Source organism: Oryx dammah, unplaced genomic scaffold, assembly GCF_014754425.2.
Source record: "Oryx dammah isolate SB20612 unplaced genomic scaffold, SCBI_Odam_1.1 HiC_scaffold_12, whole genome shotgun sequence".
In the NCBI taxonomy this organism is placed as follows: domain Eukaryota; kingdom Metazoa; phylum Chordata; class Mammalia; order Artiodactyla; family Bovidae; genus Oryx; species Oryx dammah.
The window spans coordinates 68,869,141-68,891,966 of NW_024070196.1; the positions used below are offsets into that span (position 1 = coordinate 68,869,141).

The window sequence follows — 22,826 nt, forward strand, 5'->3', positions numbered from 1 at the left end:
TGATGTTCAGTATCTAAGTCATGTCCAACTCTTTGTGACGCCATGGACTGCAGCATGACGGGCTTCCCTGTCCTTCACCATCTTTCAGAGTTTACTCAAACTTATGTTGAGTCGGTGATGCCATCCAACCATCTCATCTCTGTCGTCCCCTTCTCCTCCTGCCCTCAATCTTTCCCAGCATCAGGGTCTTTTCTAGTGAGTTGACTCTTCCAATCAGGTGGCCAATTGTTGGAGCTTCAGCATCAGTCCTTTCAATGAATATTCAGGGCTGATCTCCTTTAGGATTGACTGGTTTGATGTCCTTGGTTTAAGTCCCTAACCCAAGACTCAGAACTACAGCCCTGTCCCAGAAAGAAATACATGATTGACCTCACATAAATTCATTCAGACCAAATCAAAAATCCATAGGCTTTTCACCTTTCTTAAGATGGAAGAGACTGTGGACAGGCAAGGAGGGAGGTGAGGAATGCTCTGTTGGTGGGGATTGAAATTGTGAAGTCTTCTGGAATGCCTCCACCTTCTGACACAGACATTTCTCTCTGGAATTCATCCAAATAAACACAGATCCAAGTACACACACACACATATAGTCATCATGGAATTTTTTGTAAACTTAAATGTCTATAAATGGGACCAGTGACTAACAGTACATCCAGGACACTGAAATGCTATGTGGTTGTCAGGATAAAGTAGACCCATGTGAACTCTTACAAGTCCCAGGATCTACTAAGTGAGACAGGCGGAACAGAGATGTGCATTTGCTCAGAACAGATACTCAAGGGAGAGAGCACTGGGGGCTGGGGGAGGCGGGGCTTGCTCTCACCGTCCAGCCTTTTATACTGTTTGTATTTTTATCATGTGCATGTCACCTGAAAAAAGACAAAAAAACAAAAATAGTCCTCCTACTCCAGAAACACAGGTTTCTGCACACATTCACCTTCTTGCAACAACCTTTCAGACCATCCTCTTCTTCCCAAGTTGTTAGACAATTCCAGGCAGCTCAGTTACCCAGTTTAGAAGGGGAGTTCCTGCATCTTATCTTCCTGCCCAGAATGGCAACAGCTCTGCCTGGAAGCAGGCTGTATTCAGCACCGCTGTTGTTGGATTTAAACAGCAAAGTAGGAACACCTAGAAGTTGAAGCTAAAATATTTATGAAATTCAGTATGTCAATTTCTGTGGGTGTCAAAGACGGTGAAGACCTAAGACAATGAAGATGGAGATGAGGAAGAACTTGAAGACAGCTTAAAGGGTGGAAAGAATGAAGAGGAAGGTGCTGGGTTTTACTAGAAGAAAACAGACTGAGTTCAGGAGTCTCACCAGTAAAAGTTTATAGTATTGCATTTTGATTACAGGTGTGTAAATAAAAAACCTTGAGTATTACCCTCTGGTAAAAATGCAGAATCAGCGTCTATCTAGATGAAAACAGGAAGTTTGGGGACACAAATGGACCAGACGCTGCCTGTGATGAGAACAAGCCGGACAGGATGGGAACCACCAGCTCAAGAAACCCCAAGACTCTGGGAGAATCTTCCGAGGAAGAGGTCAGGGCCTCCCTGGTATTCCTCTGGAACAGCCCTTGCCCAGGGGTGTGGTTTTGAGAAGTCCCAAGCCCACACATCATAGGCACTTCCGGCACATGCACAAGTGGGCAGAGACCTTAACTCCCCTGTGGCCTGCCTCCCTCACCATCGCTTCACAGGGCGGCACATGGCCCCTGCTCAGCAGAGGTGGGCAGATGCTGGAAACACACTGAGAGGTCAGAATTGCGGGCCAGTGGGGCAAGATCATGGTTCTTGTGCCTTCAGAATACCCAAAGTCCCCAAATAAAAGGGGATAAGGAGTGAGTTGGGGGAAATCGAACCAGAACTTTTCCAGTGGCCATTACAGAAAACTCGGCGACTCTGGCCTTGGTCTTTGACCCTGAGTTGTTTGAGGACCACAGCAGTGTGAGGTTGTGACCAGGCAGAGGAAGGCATGGCGTGCCCAGGGGCTCAGTGACCCCCTCCTCCCATTGCCCCAAACCAGAGACCCTGACAGGGCGTGGTAGGGCGAACAGAGGGGAAGCAGGAAGAGCAGCAGCCCTCCCCAGGACCCTGCCACAGTGGCGGACGAGGCCACCACCAGACCAGCACGGCGCTCCTTCACACACAGCACTCCTAAGGGGACTCCTCTGGAACGCAAATGACGTGCTACCCAGGTCAGCAGTCTGCGCCATCAGATCTGTCCACGCTTTAACCTGGACTCGAGTTTTTGTGGCAGGAAACCTCACCATCTACTGCTAGCTAAGGAAATGTCCAGCTGGGAGAATTTAGGTGGTGGGGGGGAAGCTGAACAGGTGGATCTTTCTTCCCCGAGCTGACTGACAGTGCCACAGCCAAGAACACCGACCGCTCAGACCACCACTCACCTCCCTGACCTGAGGCAGGGAGCTCCTCAGCACCAAGCCTCCTGCTGATGGCAGCCCCATGGAGATCCCCTGGATTGGAGCTCCTGGGGGAGCACCAGCCTGGGAAGGGTCCTGTCTGCCCCCCAGCCCTGCCCCTGGAGCCCCTCCTACTTCCACACGGTGCTGGAATTCACCACATCTTAAGAAGCCAGGAGCCGAGAGAAGCAACTCAAGACTTTGCATCCTGGTTCTGTCCTTTGCCCAAGAGTCACCAAAAAAAATGTATGGTCTCACAGCAGGCACAGCATGTTGTTTCTTTCAAAAAATAAATATTTATCAACTTAGGGTGGAAGAGTCAAAGAATCAGTCTCTCTCCCGCCAAAAGCACAGATATCCCGTGAGTCAAACCAAGGTAAGTCCATCAACCCATAAATGAAACGCCACCCTCAGGAGCTCTGCCTTGAGGGGCAGGGGAGCTGATCTCTGGCTCCGGGCCCTAGTCCCCCTTGGTGATCAGGTCCTCGATGTAGGCATCCAGCTCGTCGTCTGTGTTAATGTCTAAGTCCTGGAACAGAGCAGGGCAGGGTCAGCCAGGGCTCCCAGGGTGGTGGGAGGCCCGCCTCCCCAGCCTTCTTACAGCCCAGGCCATACCCTCTACTCTTCCCCCCTCCACCCTGCTGGGCCACCCTTCATCATCCATCCCCTCCCCGTCCTCCCACTCCTGCCCACCTCCCCCCACCCAGGTCCCGCCTGCCCCAGCCTCACTCTTGGACTCAATACAGCCAATGGCTCGGTCCCACCACCCACACCGGGTTGTTCCCATCTCAGTACAGGTCCCCCCTCCCTCTACTCAGGGACTGAGACTCGAACAGTTGCCCTGTTGCCTGTCCTCCCCTCAGACGCTTCTCTCCCTCCTCACTGGCACCGTCCAAGGTTCAGGCCTCCAGAATCTCTCACCCTGGTAACTGGGAACCTCCTCAGTGGAGTCCTGGACTCTAACCTCGGCCTCTCCTACAACCAACCAAAGTAAGCGTCTTAGGCTGCACACGCCTCAGCGCCACGAGGTCCAGGGACCTCCCACCTGGTCCAGGGCCCTGCCGTGGGCCCTGCTCTTCTCTGCCTGCAGCTCACACCCAACCCCAGCACGTCTGGTTCTGCCTTGGGCCCAGCCACCTCCTCAGAGGCTCCCCTGACACTCTAGTACAGTGGCTTCCTGTTGCGCTCTCCTGTTTTTTTCGTGGCACTTCCCGCCATCAACAGTTCCGTCTCTTCCCCCTGCTGTGGTCCGAGAGCAGGGCCCCTGTTGGTCACCAGGGGTCACAGGACAGGGATCCCCAGATTCCTGCCCAGATGAAGGGCTGAGACCACAGGACATTCCCCACTTGTGGGCTACCCACTCCCACCCAGGCGTCATCTGGAAAACCAAGAATGTCTTTGTTTCATGACTCCGAGGTGTCTCAAACCAGGTTGCAGGTCACCGTGTCTAAACAAGGGCAAAAGTTTGATACCGTGGGTCTGGCTGGGACGAGGCCCAGCAGCCGCACCACCTCCAGCCCGCCTGGTCAGGATGCTGTGCCGCCAGGGTTGGAACCACACATTCCTGTGAGTGGGGAGAAGGGAGCACGAGGTACCCAGGCCCCCCGCCCCCCGAGACACCAGGTGGTCCGCTACAATGAGAGGGTGGCCTGGCTCACCTCCTGCACCTTTTGCAGGAGTGCCACGATGTTGGTCCTCAGCTTCTGCAGCTTCTCCTCGGTCTCACGCAGCTTTCTTTCGGAGGTGCGCAGGCTCTCCTCAGAAGCCTTGGCCCGCGAATCGGCACGGCTCTGGTAGGAATGGCACAGGTTCTGGAGCCCGACTTCATACTGCTTGAAGTACTCTTTCTGTTGGAAGAGAAGCCAGTGGTAAGTGCGTGGGCTCACAAGGGTCCCCAGGGCCCTTCCAGATGGGCACTGGTGTCCCCAGCTGGCTCGGCACCAGGAAGCTCGGTCTGAATGGATATCAAACCCAGGAGCCAGTGGCCCTGCAGCTCCAGAGAGGAAAGACCTTGAGGCCAACCTCACAGGGCTGTCTCGAGGGTGGAGATGGGCTCACACACAGGAAGCAGTTGGCAAAGAGCTCTGCAAACTGTAAGCCGTGAGTAAACATGAGGCATGATCCTCAACCATTCTCCTTTTAACTCGACAACAGCACTAATGAGCGATCCACATCCAGGTCACAGCCAACAAGTATGTGTCGAGCTCCTACAACAGCAGACAGCCTCATGTTTGTGTAGTATATTTACACAGCATAGAACTTTTCACCATCTTCACCAAGCACCTGAAACCCCAGCGGTGGGGTAGTAATGTTAACCAGCAGCTTCTCTAGACACGAGCTTTTTCAAAGTAGCAGAACACTTGTTTTGAGTGAAAGTTACATGGTATCTCAATATGAAAAACAATTTAGGTGTATCTCTTTATGTTTATTTTCAAAGTTATTATGATTTACTCATGAATCACGAGTGAGAATGAAAGGGCCATTTTGATGAACACAAACTTAGAACCAGCAGTCTGGCTGACCACCACAGTCTCGCCAACTATAGCATTTACTTACTTCTGTGAAGACCTATGAGCTACCCAGCACTGAGTGGCTCCTCATTGCTGTTTTTAAAACGTGTTAGAATGATTTATTTACAATCTAGAATACTAGTAAACCAAGATGGCAACAGAAACTTCAAGTTCTGCACAGAAAATAATTATCACTTGGCAGCTCAAAATAAATGTTCAAGCAGGTGCCAAAGAGCATTAAAATTTAACATACAATGTCATGAACCTAACTATGATTCCTGTGTGTTTTTTGAATTTTTTCACTTTTAAGCCATTACAGATTCACATGCAGTTATGTTACTTTTAAAGTACATATTTGAATCTAGTATTTGCAGGGCACCTGAGGGTTTCATGGAGCTCTTTAGCAGCACGATGAGAAGTAGGATGGTCATTTACAAACTGACACAGACACAATGAACAGGAGAGTTTTGGTGTGTCCCGAACGTGAAAGAATTAAAAGTTGGAGTTATTTTAGGCATTTCCCTTAGGAGGCTATTAAGTTGGTGCATTAGTGGTACCTCCTTTCACAAGCGTGAGCTGAAGAACTATTTTAGGCTCAGACACTCCTGCCGACCATGCTTTGGCCTGGGTCATGCCCGCTGTAGAAATCCCACTGCACCCAGGCTTTGCTCGTTTTGGCAACAGCCTGAAGCCAAAAGCAACAAAGTTGACAAGAGGATGGCAGGCCAACCCAGCTGGCCTTTCAGCAGTTTGTTCCGAGGACCTGCAGAGGATGCCTGCAGCCTAAACGAGGGTGAGCACTGAGGTGGAGCAGCTGCCTGGGAACCCTGGGAACTCGTCACCCTGGAGAGCAAGACCCTGGTCCTCTCAAGGTGTCCTGGGTTCAAATCTTGGCTCTATCACAGCAGACTGTTAACCTCTCTGAGCCTGAGTATCTTCAACTCCTAGCCTCACTTCCTTGAAGTGGAATGGAGATAAAAACTCCATGCTTTTCTCTCTGACAGACTTTATGGAGCACACAACAGGCCTGGCAGTCACAAGAAGCACCAAGGTGGGTGGGCAGACTCACCAGAGGAAACGATATCAGCTCATCTGAGTTCATAGCACTCAGCTCCTTCTTAGAAATGGGGAAACTCGGAGGCAGGAAGTACCGTAAACAATTCCTGAACAAGAAGGAAGGTGGGACGGGAAATCAGAATGGCACAGAGGTGGTGGGGAGCCACCACTGGTCCCAGAGCAGGACAATGACACACCGAAGAATCTGGACGAGGAGGTCAATGGTCTCGTGGTTGGTGCTGGGGGCGGTGGTGTCAGGCTCGATGGGGATGCAGTCAGAGGTGGAGGGCTCCGCCGTGGCTACAGCTTGCTGGGCCACCGAACCCCCCACCGGGGCCACCGCTGCCTCTTCCCTGCCTTCCTGGCGTGTGTCTGGGCTCTGATACTCTGGGGACGGGGGCTTCATCAACCGCACATCGTCGCTGCCTTTCTCAACCCTAGGGAGAACCCAGTGTTCGTCACACAAGTTCCAGGCTCCCAGGCGGGCTGCCTGCCGCTGCCCTGGCCAACTGTCAACCCATCTTCCTGGAAGGGGTGTTACCAGCGGTCTCTTGGTGTTGTGTCCGTGGGCACATAGTCAAATTTCACCTTCCACCGCACTGCATTCTTGCCCACCTCCACAGCTGTGACACGGCCTGTGTACCACTCCCTATTCACACGCACCTCCACGTGCAGCCCCTTATCTGAGAGTGGGAGCAGGGCTGGAGTCAGAAAAGTGGACGCACTAGAGCCCCCCACCCAGCCAGGGCCACCCAGGCTCACAGGGACAAGAACCCCGAGAAGCTTGATCCCACTACGCCAGGGACGTGGAGCCCAGCCACCCTGGCCGCCTTCCCCACTTCCCCCCAACGAGGGTGCCACAGAACAGCAGGATGAGTGACGGCCAGAGGCAAACACCAAGGAACTGACGCTAAAAATAAACCTGAGGGTGTGCTCTCCTCAGAAGGCTTCTCCGAATTAACACTTGAAACCACTGTTGGATGAGCGCCCAGACCCAACAAAGCCTCCAAGAGCCTTCGCAATGAGGTGCCGCTGACCAAGGGACCCTTTCCCACTGCCCCAGAGGCTCCAGGCACCTCCTAAACTTACCTCTCTGAGCGCTCTTGAGGTCAGCTGAGTCCTCTTCCCCAGAGCTGTCTGAGAGCTGCAAGGACAGTCTGTTAGAGACTCCACCAGTGCCCTTGCAGAGCAGACTGTCTGCCCGGGGTCATCGCATGCCACCTCAGGCAGCCTTTTAAATGCCCGAGCTTCGTGGAGAGCCTCTCTCTCAATCACTATCTCAGTATCTACACACCTGCCTCCAAAAACCTCGATGAACAAGAGGAGTCAAGGGGCAGAGTGGCACAGATCTGCATGGCTGTCAGCTCAGGCCTGCGAGCAGAGGCACAGTCCATCTCAAGACCCTCCCAGGCACTGTGCTTCTAGTCGGGAGTATGACTGCGAGTCCCTCAGAGAGGGACTGGGCTTCTGGTCAGCTCGTGTCAGACTGCAGAGATGGGTAGGAGGCTGAGGACCTACCTCACTCAAGTCCTTCTTTTCCTCCTTCACAGCCAACTTGCCCCGCTTGGACCTCTCCTTCCTCTTCTCAGCCTCTTCCTCTGCTTCTTCCTCATCAGAGACCCCGAGGCTCCGCTTCCGACTGGGAGTGGCCTGCTGCAAAAGCAGAAGGAATATGAGGGACTCTTTCAGCCCCTCAGGTGCTGGAAGAGCCCATGTGGCCTAAAGGAGCCATTCAGAGAGGGGCCTATGGGTCTCCATGCCCACCAGGGCTGGGCACCCAACACTACGAGGGACATGGCAACCCCCAGGCCCAACACCCACGAGGACCTCTGCTCAAAGCAGGGGCCTCTCATTCACACCTCACTGAGCCACACCCACCACTGCTGTGCACCCTCTGCCCACAGCAGGAGAAGCCAGTGGAGGTGACTCGAGTCTGTGGGGTACCAAACCTCGGAGGGGTACCAGAGAACTTCCTGGACAGGGGACCAATGAGCTCTGTGCCCCCCACCCAGTGCCTTCACATCCCTCTCCTTTGCAGGGGCAACAGGGAAGCTGATTTCCACCAAGCACCGCCCCCATGCAACCAACACTGCCCCTCCATCCCTGTACCACTGTGGGCGGCGCTGGGGGTGCCGCAGCAGCTCACCGGGCAGAGTTTAGTGGGCAGCTCTGGCTTCTTGACCACTGGAGTCTTCAGAGCTCGGGGGGAAGGGACCTCCCGAGGGCTCCTGGAGTTGGACTGGGGAGATGGTAACGGTGGCTGTACCGCTGGGGTGGGCCGGGACACAGGCCTGACCAGAGCGTTGGCAGGCTTCCGGGGTGCCTCGGGAGGCTGGAGCAGCCGGGAAGTGCTGGCCTCCTCCCGGGCGGCCGGGGCAGCAGGCTTTGGGGCGTTACTGATGACAAGAGCTTTCCTGGGCTGGCTGGCTGGCCTGGGAGCTTGCAGGGAAGGAGGTCTGCTCGGGGCATTCTTGATCACAGCAGGTAAAGGAGGTGACCGAGGGCGCTGAGGTCTACGTGCAGGTTCCTGAAAGAGGCAGAGAGTGAGAATACCAATCCCAGGATAAGACACCCAAGAAGAGCCCCCGCCACCCCAGGGCTTCACCTCAGAGGAAGGTCTGGTGGTCACTTCCAAAGGCAGTTTCTTCAGGTCAGCCTGGGAGCGAATTGGTGTGGTTTTCTGCAGAGTAAACAGGATGAGGAGGTTGTCTGGTGCTTGGAAGTCAACTCTTTTTGGAGCCCTCTCTATCTGGGACAGCGGGCAAATAAAGACCGTCTGGACCACAGTCCTACTATTACAAGCCTTCCATTTTCACTGAGAAGACAGAAACTCACAGAGAGTAAACCACCAGCAAATTACAGGATTCTACATGATTATTCCAGCAATCAAGAGACTGGGGAAAAGTATCAATAGACTAAATTCCTACAAAACAAGTCAAAAAAGATGGGAGATCCCTGATGGACAAAGCCAGAAAGGACCCATGGGATTTTGCAGACGGAGGAACACACACAATACGATGAGAGCACCTGCCTAACCAGAAGCCAGAAAGGAAAATGCTTTTGTAATAAACATGATAAAAGGTTGAGGCCACACAAGTATCTTAAAAACCCTGACTAATCAATTAAGGAAAAAACAATAAGCAGTTTTGAAAAGGAAAACCTGAAAAAAATGGTTCAGTTTTAGAAATATGAAATTCAAATTATAAGATGTATATCTTTTTTCAAATTTTCAAAAACATTTAAAAAGTACTTATATTAAAAAAGAAAACCTAAGATATAATACATCTTCTGGAAGATACCTTGGAAATAAACAAATCCACAGAATTTTTAAAATCCTTCTACTCTTTCAAATTCACTTCTGGAAAACTATCCTAAAAAAATAATTAGGCATTAAAAAAAAAAAGTGTATCTGATTTGACACAAAAGTCATGATCTCCATATTTCTAATAAAAAATACATGTATTTATGCTAGTGGTCATAAAAAGCTGGATATGAAGTTAATGGTTACCTCTAAAATAGGATGTTTCCTGAAGTTTCAAAACATCCCAAATGAACTGGACCTCTTTGTCATATACAATTTTTTTTCAGAATAATCAAGGCATAGGAGAAGGGGGTGTTGGGAAGCTCGGGCAGTGCTTATGGGTTCAAAAGGAGTGTGAAACTAGCCTGAGGGGACAGAGGAGCTTCTGAGAGGCCCTGCCCATCTGCCCACCGCCCACTCACTTGCAGGGCCTCCAGCTTCTCCTGCTGCTGGCGGATTTTCTCTGACAGTTGCTTCTGCTTCTCTTCCTGTGTCTTCAGGTCCTTTTTCAGTGTCCCCAAGGGGAACTTCTGCTTCTGTTCTGAAGCCTCACACCTGTGGAGAGAGAGTGCTAGAGCAGGCATGGCAAGACGGTTCCAGGGAGGGCAGGGTCCTTTCTCCTCAGCCAGCCCGTGCTCTTTCTCATCAGAGCAACCTGAGACCTCCCAAATGCACAGAATTAATACTCACTGCAGGACACGCTTCTGTTTCTATTTCCAGGCACTTAGTATGCACGGCAAGACAGAGATGTAAGGAGAGAGCAGTGACCTCACGAAGCATAGTGCAAGGGTGGAGGAAGCTCAGGGGGTGTGGGGGGATGCCCAGAAACTCGTTAGAAAAAGCGCTCACCGGTCCTGCTCAGGATCAGGATTCATGGAGCAAACCCAAGTGTCAGGGTACTCTCTCTCCACAGAATTCAGCTGAAAGGGGAGTGTCCGCCACTTCAGACACAGATCTGTGACACAAAAAACACCCCCAAGCGTCAGCCATGCCCACCAATAATGGTCAGGCTCCTCCCAGCCCCAGGCCCAAGGCAGAGATGCCTCTGACTGTCCATGCAAAGATCCTCAACCTGGCTCCACCACTGCCTTCCTAACAGAACAGTCACTCTTCCCAGGGACAGTGGGTCCAGCAAGGATAGAAACTTTATTCATACACCCTCAGCGGCCCCAGCCCTCTCCCCCTTCCAGCAGGATCGTGGCTCAGTCATCACTCACACTTCTACCCATGTGGTACCAAACTAGGTTAGATGACCGCCTGCCTCATTCAGGAGGGACACATGGGCAAGGCACAGTCCCAAGACTGAGTTCCCAGGGCCATCACCAGACAGACTGGTATCCCCAGGGAGACAGAAGTCCCTGACTGTCAGCACAGTGCGGAGACCAGCACGGGGCCACGACGGAGAGGAGACGGGGAGGGGGGCTGCGTGACACCCAGCTCACCACACTGGATGGTGGTCGGGATCTCCATGGATCGCCGCCGCTTGTAGCGCAGGTCACTGGACGGGGGCTGGTTCCAGTTGGCAGAGAGGTAGCCAAACTCATCCCAGAACTTGATGATTCCCCGCTGGGCTAGAAGGCAAACAGCCAGTTGTCAAGTGAGGCGTCAGGCCCCTGGACAGGGAAGGGCCCCGGCCGGCCGGGGGGAGCGCAGCGCTACCGATGGCGATGTCCTTCCAGTACTGCGCCAGGTGCTCCCCCATGGCCCGCAGGAGGTGCCGGTACTCCTTGGCATCCGCAAAGTCCTGCTTGTTGTGTGTGGGCTCCAGGACCAGGTAGGGCACATCGACGACCCCGACAACCCCGCCGCACGCCCTGCAGGAGACGGAGGGAGGCACCGCGTTCAGCCGCTGGCTGAAGCCCGCCCACCACGTGTCCACAGCGGAGCCCGCCCCGGCAGCACTCACATGCCACCTTCCAGCTGCGGGCCCACTTTCTCGTACATCTTGATCAGGCGGCTGCAGTTGTAGATGAACATCCCGTCCAGGTCCCGGTGCTCGATGTTGACGCCAAAAACAAAGTTCAGCTCCTTGGGTTCTCTAAGTGCTCTGGGAAGCCGAAAGGTAGGCTGAAGCAGATCGACCCCTTAACACACACCTCAGTGTTTACAATCAAGCTGAAACTTGAGACACTCAGAAGTTTTGCCTTTGCATTCAATATGCAACCTGTTAAGACTCAGTAAGGATAGGCACTGTGCAGTCACTCTTAGTTTCCCCTAATTAAAAGCAAATGACTTTGGCTTTTGGTATCAAACAGGAATGGATTTAAGAATGAAGGAGATTCTGTGGAGCTGCTGCAAATCTCTGCAAAGACAGCTGTACTTTGGAAGAAACACAAGGTAATCTGCAGACAGAGAATCCGCCCGCAAGGTAGGAGACTCGGGTTCAATCCTCAATCTTCGGGGCTGGGAAGATCCCCTGGAGAAGGGAATGGCAACCCACTCCAGTATTCTTGCCTGGAGAATTCCATGAACAGAGAAGCCTGGTGAGCTACAGTTCACGGGATCACAGAGAGTCAGACACAACTGAGCGACTAACACTTTCACTACAGTCTGCGTAAACACTCCACCAATGTGACAGTGATTAATTTTAAAGAGACAAAAATTCACAAGAACAATGAACATGTGAGAGAACAAACATCTCTCATGGGATGTTAACAAAATCATGGAAACTGAAAAGCAGATAGACAACCAGTGGACGGACTCACAGGACAGAAACTGGACACCAAGGCCTGTGGTGAGGAGGTCAAGAAGCAAGCAGGGCTCACACCCAGAGCCTGCAGAGGCTCCGGACGCGCAGGCAGACACGGAAATCACGCGATGAGCATGACTAATGCCCAGTTTAGATGAAAAGGAACAAACTCAGCTACAGCGTTATTCTATGCCTACAACCAAGGATGAAAATTAAGAGTCCGGTATCACCAAGTGGGAGACGTGTAAGGAGCTTTACAACCGTACTTCGTACACATTCTATATTTTACAAGCTGTATATGGTGAGCACTTTATCCACGCTTTCAATGAAAAGAAAAAGTGAAAAGGAAAGGAAGAGGGCAAGGACAGGGAAGGTGGGGAGAGAGCAGAGGTGAGAGGGAAGGGGAGGGAAGGCGAGACAGTGCTCGTGAGGACCGGCTGGTGCTCCACTCACGGTGCTGGTTCTGCCCGCCGAGTCCCGGCTCACGAGGGAGCTGAGCCAGGAACCCCTCCTGGGAATCACAGCATTAAAGGCTCTCTCAAGGGAACCATGTGACAGAAGGCAACCTAGCAGGGTGGGGAGGGAGTCCTCGAGCTCTTTGTCAATCATCCACACAAAAGTACGTGGTTATACTAGACCCACGGGCAGCCGGGCACTCACCGCTGCTTGGCTTCCTTGATCCGCTTCTTGACATCGGCTTCCCTGCGCAGAGTAATGGCTGTGTTCTGGACCTGTCGCAACATCACCTGGAAACACATGCCAGCACCAGATAAGGAGAGGAAGGCCTCTGGGCCACAGCTGGGAATGCCACAACAACAGGCCTGAACTGCTCACTTTGAATCATGTGGACGCCAAGACCAGACCTGGAAATTTAGCTTTCTGCAAAAAAGGGCCCTCACTAGGGACAAGTTCAAAAGCTGGGCTTCATGTGACCAGACTTGCTGACATTAAGAAAACAACCCCAACCAAAGCCACAGTCTACAGAGGCGCACATGGCAGAGGACGGGCAGAGACTGCTTCAACCATTACTACTGTGTGTGATCTGAGCAACTGACCCTCTTCCATTTCCTTTATGAACTGAGGATACTATAACAGTGTCCTCCTCGTGTGGCGAGGTGCCATGAGTGTGCAACAGTGACTATAGAAACATCAGCATATCCCATTTTACAGCTTTAACGCAAGGGTTCGTGATTGACACGACATGGAGCCAGGTCAGCAATGCTGAGTCTCACCCTGGAGTCCCGCGTGAGGTCTCCGCCCAGGCGCACTTCCAACGTCCGAGCTTTGCTCTCTGCCTCCCGTGCCTTCTCTTCAGCTGAAACCCAGAAGAAGAAACCATGATAAGGACGCAAAAGGTCAAAACTCTCAATCAATTCCCCCTTAGTGTGCAGTCCCCATGGGACAAGATGTTCGACACTGTCCAGGAACACAGGAGCGCTGGAGCGCAGACTTGCTTGGAAAGTCAAGGAGGCTGCGAGGAAAACAGACACGTTTTCCCATCTCTACAAATAAATCAGACAAATAAAAAACCACCTGAGGCAGCAAAAATTAAACCCTCAGTAGGAGCTGCAAGTTTCCAAGGTCCTCAGCAAATCACTCTCTGCATGCAGCCAAGAAGCTCTGCCAGCATGAGAGACCTTGAGATTTTTGCCCTGGAGTCCAGAAAACCAATTTCATGAGTATGAGCTCAGGAGTTAGTACTGCTTTAGGTAAGTGCAGGAGTGAAGGAGTAGCCTGGGGAGAACAACTGCTGAGGCGACTGGAACGTGGAGGGAGGGTGCAAGAGGAGCCAGAGCAGAGGTTCAGGACAGCCCACCCCTGGGTGCTGGATGGAGCTTTTGCCTGGATCCTGCTTTTGCCACAAGTCAGTCCCCAGACAATCCTGCCAACCCTCCTGCCCAGGGGTTCATTACCAATCCTCGCCACGTGCTCAGCTTTCTTCACCTCCTGCTCCGCGCGGGTCTTGAACCGGCTTGATGTGTACTTGTACATCCTGGGGGACAGGTGGGTAACCTCAGGGCCCAATTACCAGGGATCCAGGGCAGCAAGGGTCCTGGTCGCCCAACCCATGAGTCAAAGCCGGGTTTCTTTTAGCAAAAAGACTCAATTCCCTAATCCACTTGCCCTCTGCCTCCTGCTCCATCTCAGAAAAGCAACCTCCCTGTACTGACTGAGACAGACCCCTGTGCCCAGCTGAGCACCCTCCACCTCAGGAGGCACACTCAGCGAGCCCCCCGAGCCAGCTCCATCCCTCCCTCAGGACCCAACAAGTTTCTCCACAGTAAATCGCAAGCAGTTTAAAGGCCCAAATGCAGTCAACACCGCCAGCCGCTCATCCACCACAACTCCAATGATGCCCCAGAGACACTTGGTCAGGCCCCATCCTAGGCCTGAGGGAACATCAGGCCTGGGTGGGCAGGCCCCTACCTGGGCTTGTACAGGCAGCAGGAGAGCCGCTTGGTCTGCACCTTGTGCCCGTGGATGAAGATCCGCATCCGGGGATCAATGTAGAGCACGGCAGCGTAGGCACGGAAGGAGCGGCGCTCTGGCTTCCTGAGGTGCGGGAACCAAGTGTCTGTCCCCACCCCATTCCCAGGCCACTCCAGGGCTGGCTGCACAGCCTCCCCTCAGGCTCTCCACCTTTCCACTTCCCACCTCAGCTTCTCCTTCCCTGTGTGGGCACGTGCCCACGACGTCCCCACTACAGACTCGGCAAATTCCATGCCCCTCTAGGCTTCTGTCTCTTCCTCAGTTAAGGAGTTGAGGCAAGGATCTGGATTAGCTGAGGAACCGTTGTCATCCTATTCATCCCTTCTGCCTTATGGCAGGAAGACGAGGCATTCTCAGACATACCAACTCTAAAGCTGGGGAATTCAGGGCACATGCTCAACCCTCCCCCTCAGGTCACCTCCCTTTTCCTCGCTCCCCAGCCATACTCACGTGCCCTCCGGCGAAGTCTCTGCCATCTGGATATCCCTTGGATTTGAGATTATGTCCAGCTCTGGCTCTCCGTTATCCATAAGTTTGAGGTTGAAGATGATTACCAGCGTTCCTAGGAAACAGAAACCCTCCTAAGGTTCTGCCAGGCAACCCCAGCCAAGCCCACACCACTCGGGGCTCTGGCATACTCCGATGCTAGAGCTGCAGGTGCAAAGCTTCCTTACCGCTGTCCCCAAGAATCTTCATGAACTGAGTCATCACCTCCTCTTCATTGTGGAAGGGAGAATATTTGTAGATGAGTTCTGTCTCGATGGCAAACTTCTCCACGTTGTCTGTGACAGGTTCTCGGGTCCGAGCATTCCAAGTGGGCAACGGGACTATCACCTTTGGAGTAAGCACAGCAGATGCTTTGAAGGAAGCCCCAGAACAGCCTTCCCCCCAAATATACATCCATCTTGTCCTTCCCCACAGTGGCTCCACACTGGCCCAGAGTCCCCAGCCAGGTGACAGAGGCTCTAGCTTCTGCCCCTTCCCAAGGCTCAGCCTCAGTTACTAGGTCCTCTGGGTACATACGCTGGTTGATGGCCCGGGGGTCTCTCCATGAGCAGTTCCCTGCTTGGGATGTCCTTGGTCACTCCCCCAATTTGGTAATAATTCGACTTTTTCCCCTAAGCAAAACATATTTCCAACTATCTAGTGAAACTCCAATACTTTGGCCACTTCATGCGAAGAACTAGCTCATTTGAAAAGACCCTGATGCTGAGAAAGATTGAACACAGGAGGAGAAGGGGATGACAGAGGATGAGATGGTTGGATGGCATCATCGACTCAATGGACATGAGTTTGAATAAACTCTAGGAGTTGGTGATGGACAGGGAGGCCTGGCGCGCTGCAGTCCATGGGGTCACAGAGAGTCGGACACGACTGAGCGACTGAACTTAAGTGAATCCAAAGGTACACACAGACACAATTTACAACTCAGCAATTCTACCCCAGTTATCTACCCTAGGAGAAATTCCTGTATACACTTACTGACATGTGTAAGAAAAACAGAAATAACCACGGAATGGATAAGCTAAACTATAGCGTATTCATAGAACGGAATTCTGGGCAGTGATGAAAATGAACCACCTACAGCTACTAGCATCAACAGGGACGGATCTCACAAACACAACAATACTTGAAAGCTGCAGAATACAGAATCAAAAACAAAGCCTAGGGAGGGAGGCCCCGGAGGGAGGGGACACGGGTGTACCTATGGCTGATTCTTGTTGATGTATGACAGAAAACCACAAAATTCTGTAAAGCAATTATCCTCCTGTTAAGTTAAAAAAAAAAAAACCCTACAGTATGGGTCCATTTATAGAAAATTGATAACTAGGAAACTAAACTACTATTCGAGAATGCATACACAGGTGACAAAATTATAAAACAAGGAAACGATCATCACCAAAGCAGCTTCTTCGGAGGTGAAGTCAGGAATGTGGTGGGTGGGGGGCACACAGGGACCTCCAGCCTCAGTCTGTGACGGTGGCTATGTGAGTACCTGCTTTATGATTTACAGTGTTAATTGCTGCTATATAGCAAAGTGATTTCGGAGAAGGCAGTGGCACCCTACTCCAGCACTCTCGCCTGGGAAATCCCATGGACGGAGGAGCCTGGTAGGCTGCAGTCCATGGGGTCACAAAGAACCGGACACAATTGAGCGACTTCACTTTCATTTTTCACTTTCATGCGTTGGAGAAGGAAATGGCAACCCACTGCCTGGAGAATCCCAGGGACAGAGGAACCTGGTGGGCTTTCGTCTGTGGGATCGCACAGAGTCGGACATGACTGACGCGACTTAGGAGCAGCAGCAGCAGCAGCAGCAGCAAAGTGATTCAGTTACATATCAGTTCAGTTCAGTCGCTCAGTCGTGTCCGACTCTGCGACCCCATGAATCGCAGCACGCCAGGCCTCCCTGTCCATCACCATCTCCCGGAGTTCACTCAGACTCACGTCCACTGAGTCAGTGATGCCATCCAGCCATCTCATCCTCTGTCTTCCCCTTCTGCGCCTGCCCCCAATCCCTCCCAGCATCAAAGTCTTTTCCAATGAATCAACTCTTCGCATGAGGTGGCCAAAGTACTGGAGTTTCAGCTTTGTCATCAGTCCTTCCAAAGAAATCCCAGGGCTGATCTCCTTCAGAATGGACTGGCTGGATCTCCTTGCAATCCGAGGGACTCTCAAGAGTCTTCTCCAACACCACAGTTCAAAAGCGTCAATTCTTCAGCGCTCAGCCTTCTTCACAGTCCAACTCTCACATCCATACATGACTACTGGAAAAACCATAGCCTTGACTAGATGGACCTTTGTTGGTAAAGTAATGTCTCTGCTTTTGAATATCCTATCTAGGTTGGTCATAACTTTTCTTCCAAGCAGTAAGCGTCTTTTAATTTCATGGCTGCAGTCACCATCAGCAGTGATTTTGGAGCCCAAAAAAATAAAGTCTGACACTGTTTCCACTGTTTCCCCATCTATTTCCCATGAAGCGATGGGACCGGATGCCATGATCTTCGTTTTCTGAATGTTGAGCTTTAAGCCAACTTTTTCACCCTCCTCTTTCACTTTTATCAAGAGGCTTTTTAGTTCCTCTTCACTTTCTGCCATAAGGGTGGTGTCATCTGCATATCTGAGGTTATTGATATCTCTCCCGGCAATCTTGATTCCAGCTTCTGTTTCTTCCAAGCCAGCGTTTCTCATGATATACTCTGCATATAAGTTAAATAAGCAAGGTGACAATATACAGCCTTGATGTCCTCCTTTTCCTATTTGGAACCAGTCTGTTGTTCCATGTCCAGTTCTAACTGTTGCTTCCTGACCTGCATACAGATTTCTCAAGAGGCAGGTCAGGTGGTCTGGTATTCCCATCTCTCTCAGAATTTTCCACAGGTTATTGTGATCCACACAGTCAAAGGCTTTGGCATAGTCAATAAAGCAGAAATAGATGTTTTTCTGGAACTCTCTTGCTTTTTCCATGATCCAGCGGATGTTGGCAATTTGATTTCTGGTTCCTCTGCCTTTTCTAAAACCAGCTTGAATATCAGGAAGATCACGTATTGCTGAAGCCTGGCTTGGAGAATTTTGAGCATTACTTTACTAGAGTGTGAGATGAGTGCAATTGTGCAGTAGTTTGAGCATTCTTTGGCATTGCCTTTCTTTGCGACTGGAATGAAAACTGACCTTTTCCAGTCCTGTGGCCACTGCTGCATTTTCCAAATTAGCTGGCATATTGAGTGCAGCACTTTCAAAGCATCATCTTCCAGCATTTGAAATAGCTCAACTGGAATTCCATCACCTCCACTAGCTTTGTTTGTAGTGATGCTTTCTAAGGCCCACTTGACTTCACATTCCAGGATGTCTGGCTCTAGGTGAGTGATCACACCATCGTGATTATCCGGGTCGTGAAGATCTTTTTTGTACAGTTCTTCTGTGTATTCTTGCCACCTCTTCTTAATATCTTCTTTTTCTGTTAGGTCCAGACCATTTCTGTCCTTTGTTGAGCCCATCTTTGCATGAAATGTTGCCTTGGTATCTCTAATTTTCTTGAAGAGATCTCTAGTCTTTCCCATTCTGTTGTTTTCCTCTATTTCTTTGCATTGATCGCTGAAGAAGGCTTTCTTTTCTCTCCTTGCTATTCTTTGGAACTCTGCATTCAGATGCTTATATCTTTCCTTTTCTCCTTGGCTTTTTGCTTCTCTTCTTTTTACAGCTATTTGTAAGGCCTCCCCAGACAGCCATTTTGCTTTTTTGCATTTCTTTTCCATGGGGATGGTCTTGATCCCTGTCTCCTATACAATGTCACGAACCTCTGTCCATAGTTCATCAGGCACTCTATCTATCAGATCTAGTCCCTTAAATCTATTCCTCACTTCCACTGTATAATCATAAGGGATGTGATTTAGATACCTAAATGGTCTAGCGGTTTTCCCTACTTTCTTCAATTTAAGTGTGAATTTGGTAATAAGGAGTTCATGATCTGAGCCACAGTCAGCTCCTGGTCTTGTTTTTGTTGACTGTATAGAGCTTCTCCATCTTTGGCTGCAAAGAATATAATCCATCTGATTTTGGTGTTGACCATCTGGTGATGTCCATGGGTAGAGTCTTCTCTTGTGTTGTTGGAAGAGGGTATTTGCCATGATCAGTGCATTTTCTTGGCAAAACTCTATTAGTCTTTGCCCTGCTTCATTCTGCATTCCAAGGCCAAATTTGCCTGCTACTCCAGGTGTTTCTTGACTTCCTACTTTTGCATTCCAGTCCTCTAGAATGAAAAGGACATCTTTTTTGGGTTTTAGTTCTAAAAGGTCTTGTAGGTCTTCATAGAACCGTTCAACTTCAGCTTCTTCCGTATTACTGGTTGGGGCACAGACTTGGATTACCATGATATTGAATGGTTTGCCTTGGAAACGAACAGAGATCATTCTGTCGTTTTTGAGACTGCATCCAAGTACTGCATTTCGGACTCTTTTGTTGACCATGATGACATATCAGTTACATATACCCAGATTTTAATATGCCCTGTCATATGTATGAGCTTTAATCTGACATCTAAGTCATCTAAAAGATCCTACTCTTGTCAGTTACACCTCAATGAAGTTAGGGGGGAAAAGTCCTACGAGTTCTTCAGAAACCCTACAGCAAATGCCACTTCTCCAGAGGCATCAGCTGAACCTCCCGCAGCTGCCGGGGAGCCCTGTGGCCTGGGATTCCCTCTCCAGAGGGAACAAGTTCAGGCACCCCAGCAGGGTCGAAACTGATGCCCACCCTGTGGAGAAGGGGACTCTGTGTCTTAACATGCTCTGTGGTGATAAACTGTTAAGAGTTCTGAGGCACTTCACTGGTTTCTAAGAACCAACCCTGGGGCTGGTTTGGACACATTCCTACCCAGCTGAAAATGATCTTATTTTAAAATCTTGGCTGAGTTTACACTAGGGTACAATCCAAAACAGTGACCTTCTAGCACCAAGTAAGGAAAAAATTTCAACCTAGCTTTTTGGCCAGGGGAATTGAGCTCCATCTGTGTTCTGAATCTGTGCCTCTCGCCACACCTCCCATCCTTTTTGGCCTTCCCAGGTGACAACCGCGTCACTTTAACCTGTGGGCACTTCACCACTTCTGGCATCGCCTGCCATGGGAACACAAGCTCCTCCTTTTCTTTTGGTGTTGCCACTCTTGGTTTCCTCTGCACACCAGGACCTCAGCCGTACACAACGCCTCCTTCTTCCCCTTCCCCTCTCCAACCGACTGACCACCAAATATGAGGCCCCAAGAGATGACGACCACTCCTATTTATCCAACCTCCTGCTGGAGTCCCGCCAGGCTACAGACAGCCATGGCCTCTCAACACCAGTAGCCTGATCTTTCCAATCTAGCCACCAAATAGCCAAACTGATCTTTCCAAAGAGAATCTGACACTGTCACACCCTTGCTTAGATTCCCTTTAGTGGCTGCTTTTAATAGTCTCACACACTTCCCAAGGCCGGGGGGTCAAGTCCAACTTGCCCTCTCTGTTCCCCAGAGGCTTCTACCATCTGCCAAGCCCCAAACCCACTCTCAGAACCAGGACCACTAACGTGCACCCCCTCTCCTGCCACCCACAGTCATTCACGAAAAGACCTGAAGAGCCCAGCAGAGGCTGCATCCTCCGGCCCCTCCTTCCTAAGAATACGCTGCTGCTGCGGCACCTGATTCACAGAAAAGGCAAACATGCCCTCTGGTTCACCAAGAAAACGCACACAAGCTCACACGAGCTCATCTACTGCAATTCAGCCTCACATCTAAACAAGGCCAGGGCCCATCTAAGCACAGCCAGCCAACACAGATGAGAGCCACTGAAACTCTGACCGAACCCACCTGCTTACATGACAGACATGTTCTCTGCAGACCCTCTCAGCCCCCTTTCTCAACCTCTCACCTCCATTTCTCACAGCAAAGGAGGTAAGAGTCCAGCCTGAGGCTGGGCAGGCCAAGGCTTTCCATGATCCTCCAATGAGCGGGTATGGACCTCACCAGACCAGCTCTGCAGATATCTGAGCCACCAGGCCCAGAATCAGCTGGGTAACTTATGTTTTTACCAAAAGGTTTCAAAATCAGAATATTCTAGAGTTATCAGGCCTTCCTTTTAGCATAACAATAATCAGCTGGGGCTGAGTGTCAGCTGCCACTTACTGAAGAACTTATACTGATTTCCATGTGTTCACCTGCTTCACCCAGGCCCCTGCGGGTAATCAGACTGCCTCTCTGATACCGACGGTGAACAGAACATGCACTCAGGGCACATGCCACAGAATCACCATCACACCGGAAAGACAGCACTCTTCCTATTATTATCACCAGCTGTGGTCTCCACCCGTAATGGGGGAGGCCCCAAACACGCCCCCTGATAAAAGAGCTCTCTGGAGGGACACCCCTGCCCCACACCCCAGGACCAGACTCAAGCTGCAGATCTAGGAGAGATACAAATGCACTTCTTGGCTCCTGCCACGTGCAGCCTCACTCTTAGAACAACTGTTCTCTGAAGCTGTGAGATGATGCCGGCCTTAACCCCTTAACCAATTCATCCAACCAACTGGCTAATCCCCTAACTGGGGGTGTGGCTGCAATCCTGAAACCCCAACAAGCCCAGCATACAAGTGACCTGCGAGAAGAGCCTGGACAGAACCGGGAGACATGGGATGGTGCCCGGGAATGTGAGGAGGGGACCCACCTCATCAATGCCTTCCTCCTCATGAAAGGTGCGTGACAGGAAGAGGCAGGTCATGGTGTCTTCCTTCTTGGTGAAGAGGATGAAATCCTTCCCAATGCGCATCGAGCCCCTGAAACGGAAGCAGACAAGGATTACTTTCCCAGGGAATCAAAAGCTCAACTGAAAAAAGAGCAAATCCCTGCTCTGGATGTGATGAACTGCCTTTGGAGGATTCCCCTGAAGGCGTCCCTGGGGCCCAGGGCCCCCCGCTGAGCGCCACGGCCTCGAGCCCCTTCCTCCCCTGTGACACTCCTCCTCCTGCCCTTCACGGGCCCAGCTCTCCTTACCACCTTCTCCACAAGGCCCCACCCCACTAGGCTCTCTCCTCTCTCACCACCAAGCACCAGCCCCAGCCTGTCGCTTCTGTGCTCTGGGCGCCTCCCAGCCACACAGGCTTCACTCCAGTAACACCTTCAACACGTCGACTTCCACACTGAGCATATCCAGCTCTCACCCTGTCCTTGCTCTGCTGACACTAACTCCCCCATCCACTCGTCTAAGGAGAGCACTGTCAGGGGAAGGGAACAGCCCACAATGCCTGTCCTCACAAGTCCTCCAAAACCAGGGTGACCTCGAGGCTCAGCCGAATACAGGGCTAACCAGGCAAAGCATCACTGCTAAAGAGTTTCACGGCGGCCTACCACTGGCTCGTGGCCTATAACCACAGCCAACCTGGGTCTTGAATTGTTATGTCTACTTATTAAGCCACAGGTCCCTGCTGTAGGACCCGAGTGGTTTCTGAGAAATATGCCTCGAGGCTGCCTTCCAAAAGGCAGAAGTCTGAATGGAATCAACTGCTCCTTCCTCAACTTGGCCGAGTTAATCCTTCTGAGGAGCAAGCAAGGACACACCTTTCCCAACAATATGGAACAGGGTAAAAGCATGAAACACTGGCCACGCAGTTCCTGTCTCCTGAGCAGCTTCTGTTACCTCATTAGTCCTCTAAGACCCCAGGGCAGTGATGGTGGTGGGAAGCCTTATTACTCTCTTCTGTGTACAAACACAAGCTGGGCTGGCATGCCAAGCACATGAGTGAACACCATGACCCATTTCCCCAAACATTGGAGAAAACTCCAGGACACTATCCAGAGACACCCTGGGGGCTGCCAAGTTCTGTCTCTCG

At 51.3% G+C, this 22,826-nt stretch overlaps 1 protein-coding gene across 20 annotated transcripts in view; it reads right to left on the minus strand.

Moving 5' to 3' along the window:
• Positions 1–1,312: 1,312 nt before the first annotated feature.
• The window catches only part of MORC2 (MORC family CW-type zinc finger 2), a 42,930-nt gene continuing 21,416 nt past the window's right edge, over positions 1,313–22,826 (minus strand). For 4 of the 20 annotated variants that reach the window (XM_040251096.1, XM_040251077.1, XM_040251078.1 and 1 more), the window contains 22 exons: positions 21,665–21,773; positions 15,144–15,303; positions 14,920–15,031; positions 14,407–14,532; positions 13,893–13,972; positions 13,212–13,294; positions 12,640–12,725; positions 11,197–11,337; positions 10,950–11,104; positions 10,733–10,861; positions 10,140–10,245; positions 9,713–9,845; positions 8,595–8,669; positions 8,136–8,516; positions 7,508–7,642; positions 7,079–7,133; positions 6,531–6,690; positions 6,187–6,426; positions 6,003–6,096; positions 4,091–4,270; positions 3,345–3,398; positions 1,313–2,952 (listed from right to left, as the gene is read on the minus strand). In XM_040251096.1, the coding sequence (XP_040107030.1) occupies positions 2,884–2,952; positions 3,345–3,398; positions 4,091–4,270; positions 6,003–6,096; positions 6,187–6,426; positions 6,531–6,690; positions 7,079–7,133; positions 7,508–7,642; positions 8,136–8,516; positions 8,595–8,669; positions 9,713–9,845; positions 10,140–10,245; positions 10,733–10,861; positions 10,950–11,104; positions 11,197–11,337; positions 12,640–12,725; positions 13,212–13,294; positions 13,893–13,972; positions 14,407–14,532; positions 14,920–15,031; positions 15,144–15,303; positions 21,665–21,773 (2,863 nt within the window). In that variant the 3' untranslated portion in view covers positions 1,313–2,883. Of the gene's footprint in view, positions 2,953–3,285; positions 3,399–3,895; positions 3,988–4,081; positions 4,271–6,002; positions 6,097–6,186; positions 6,427–6,530; positions 6,691–7,078; positions 7,134–7,507; positions 7,643–8,135; positions 8,517–8,594; positions 8,670–9,712; positions 9,846–10,139; positions 10,246–10,732; positions 10,862–10,949; positions 11,105–11,196; positions 11,338–12,639; positions 12,726–13,211; positions 13,295–13,892; positions 13,973–14,406; positions 14,533–14,919; positions 15,032–15,143; positions 15,304–21,664; positions 21,774–22,826 lie in introns of those variants that run through there. The other 16 variants (XM_040251081.1, XM_040251084.1, XM_040251079.1 and 13 more) reach the window with 16 other exon arrangements.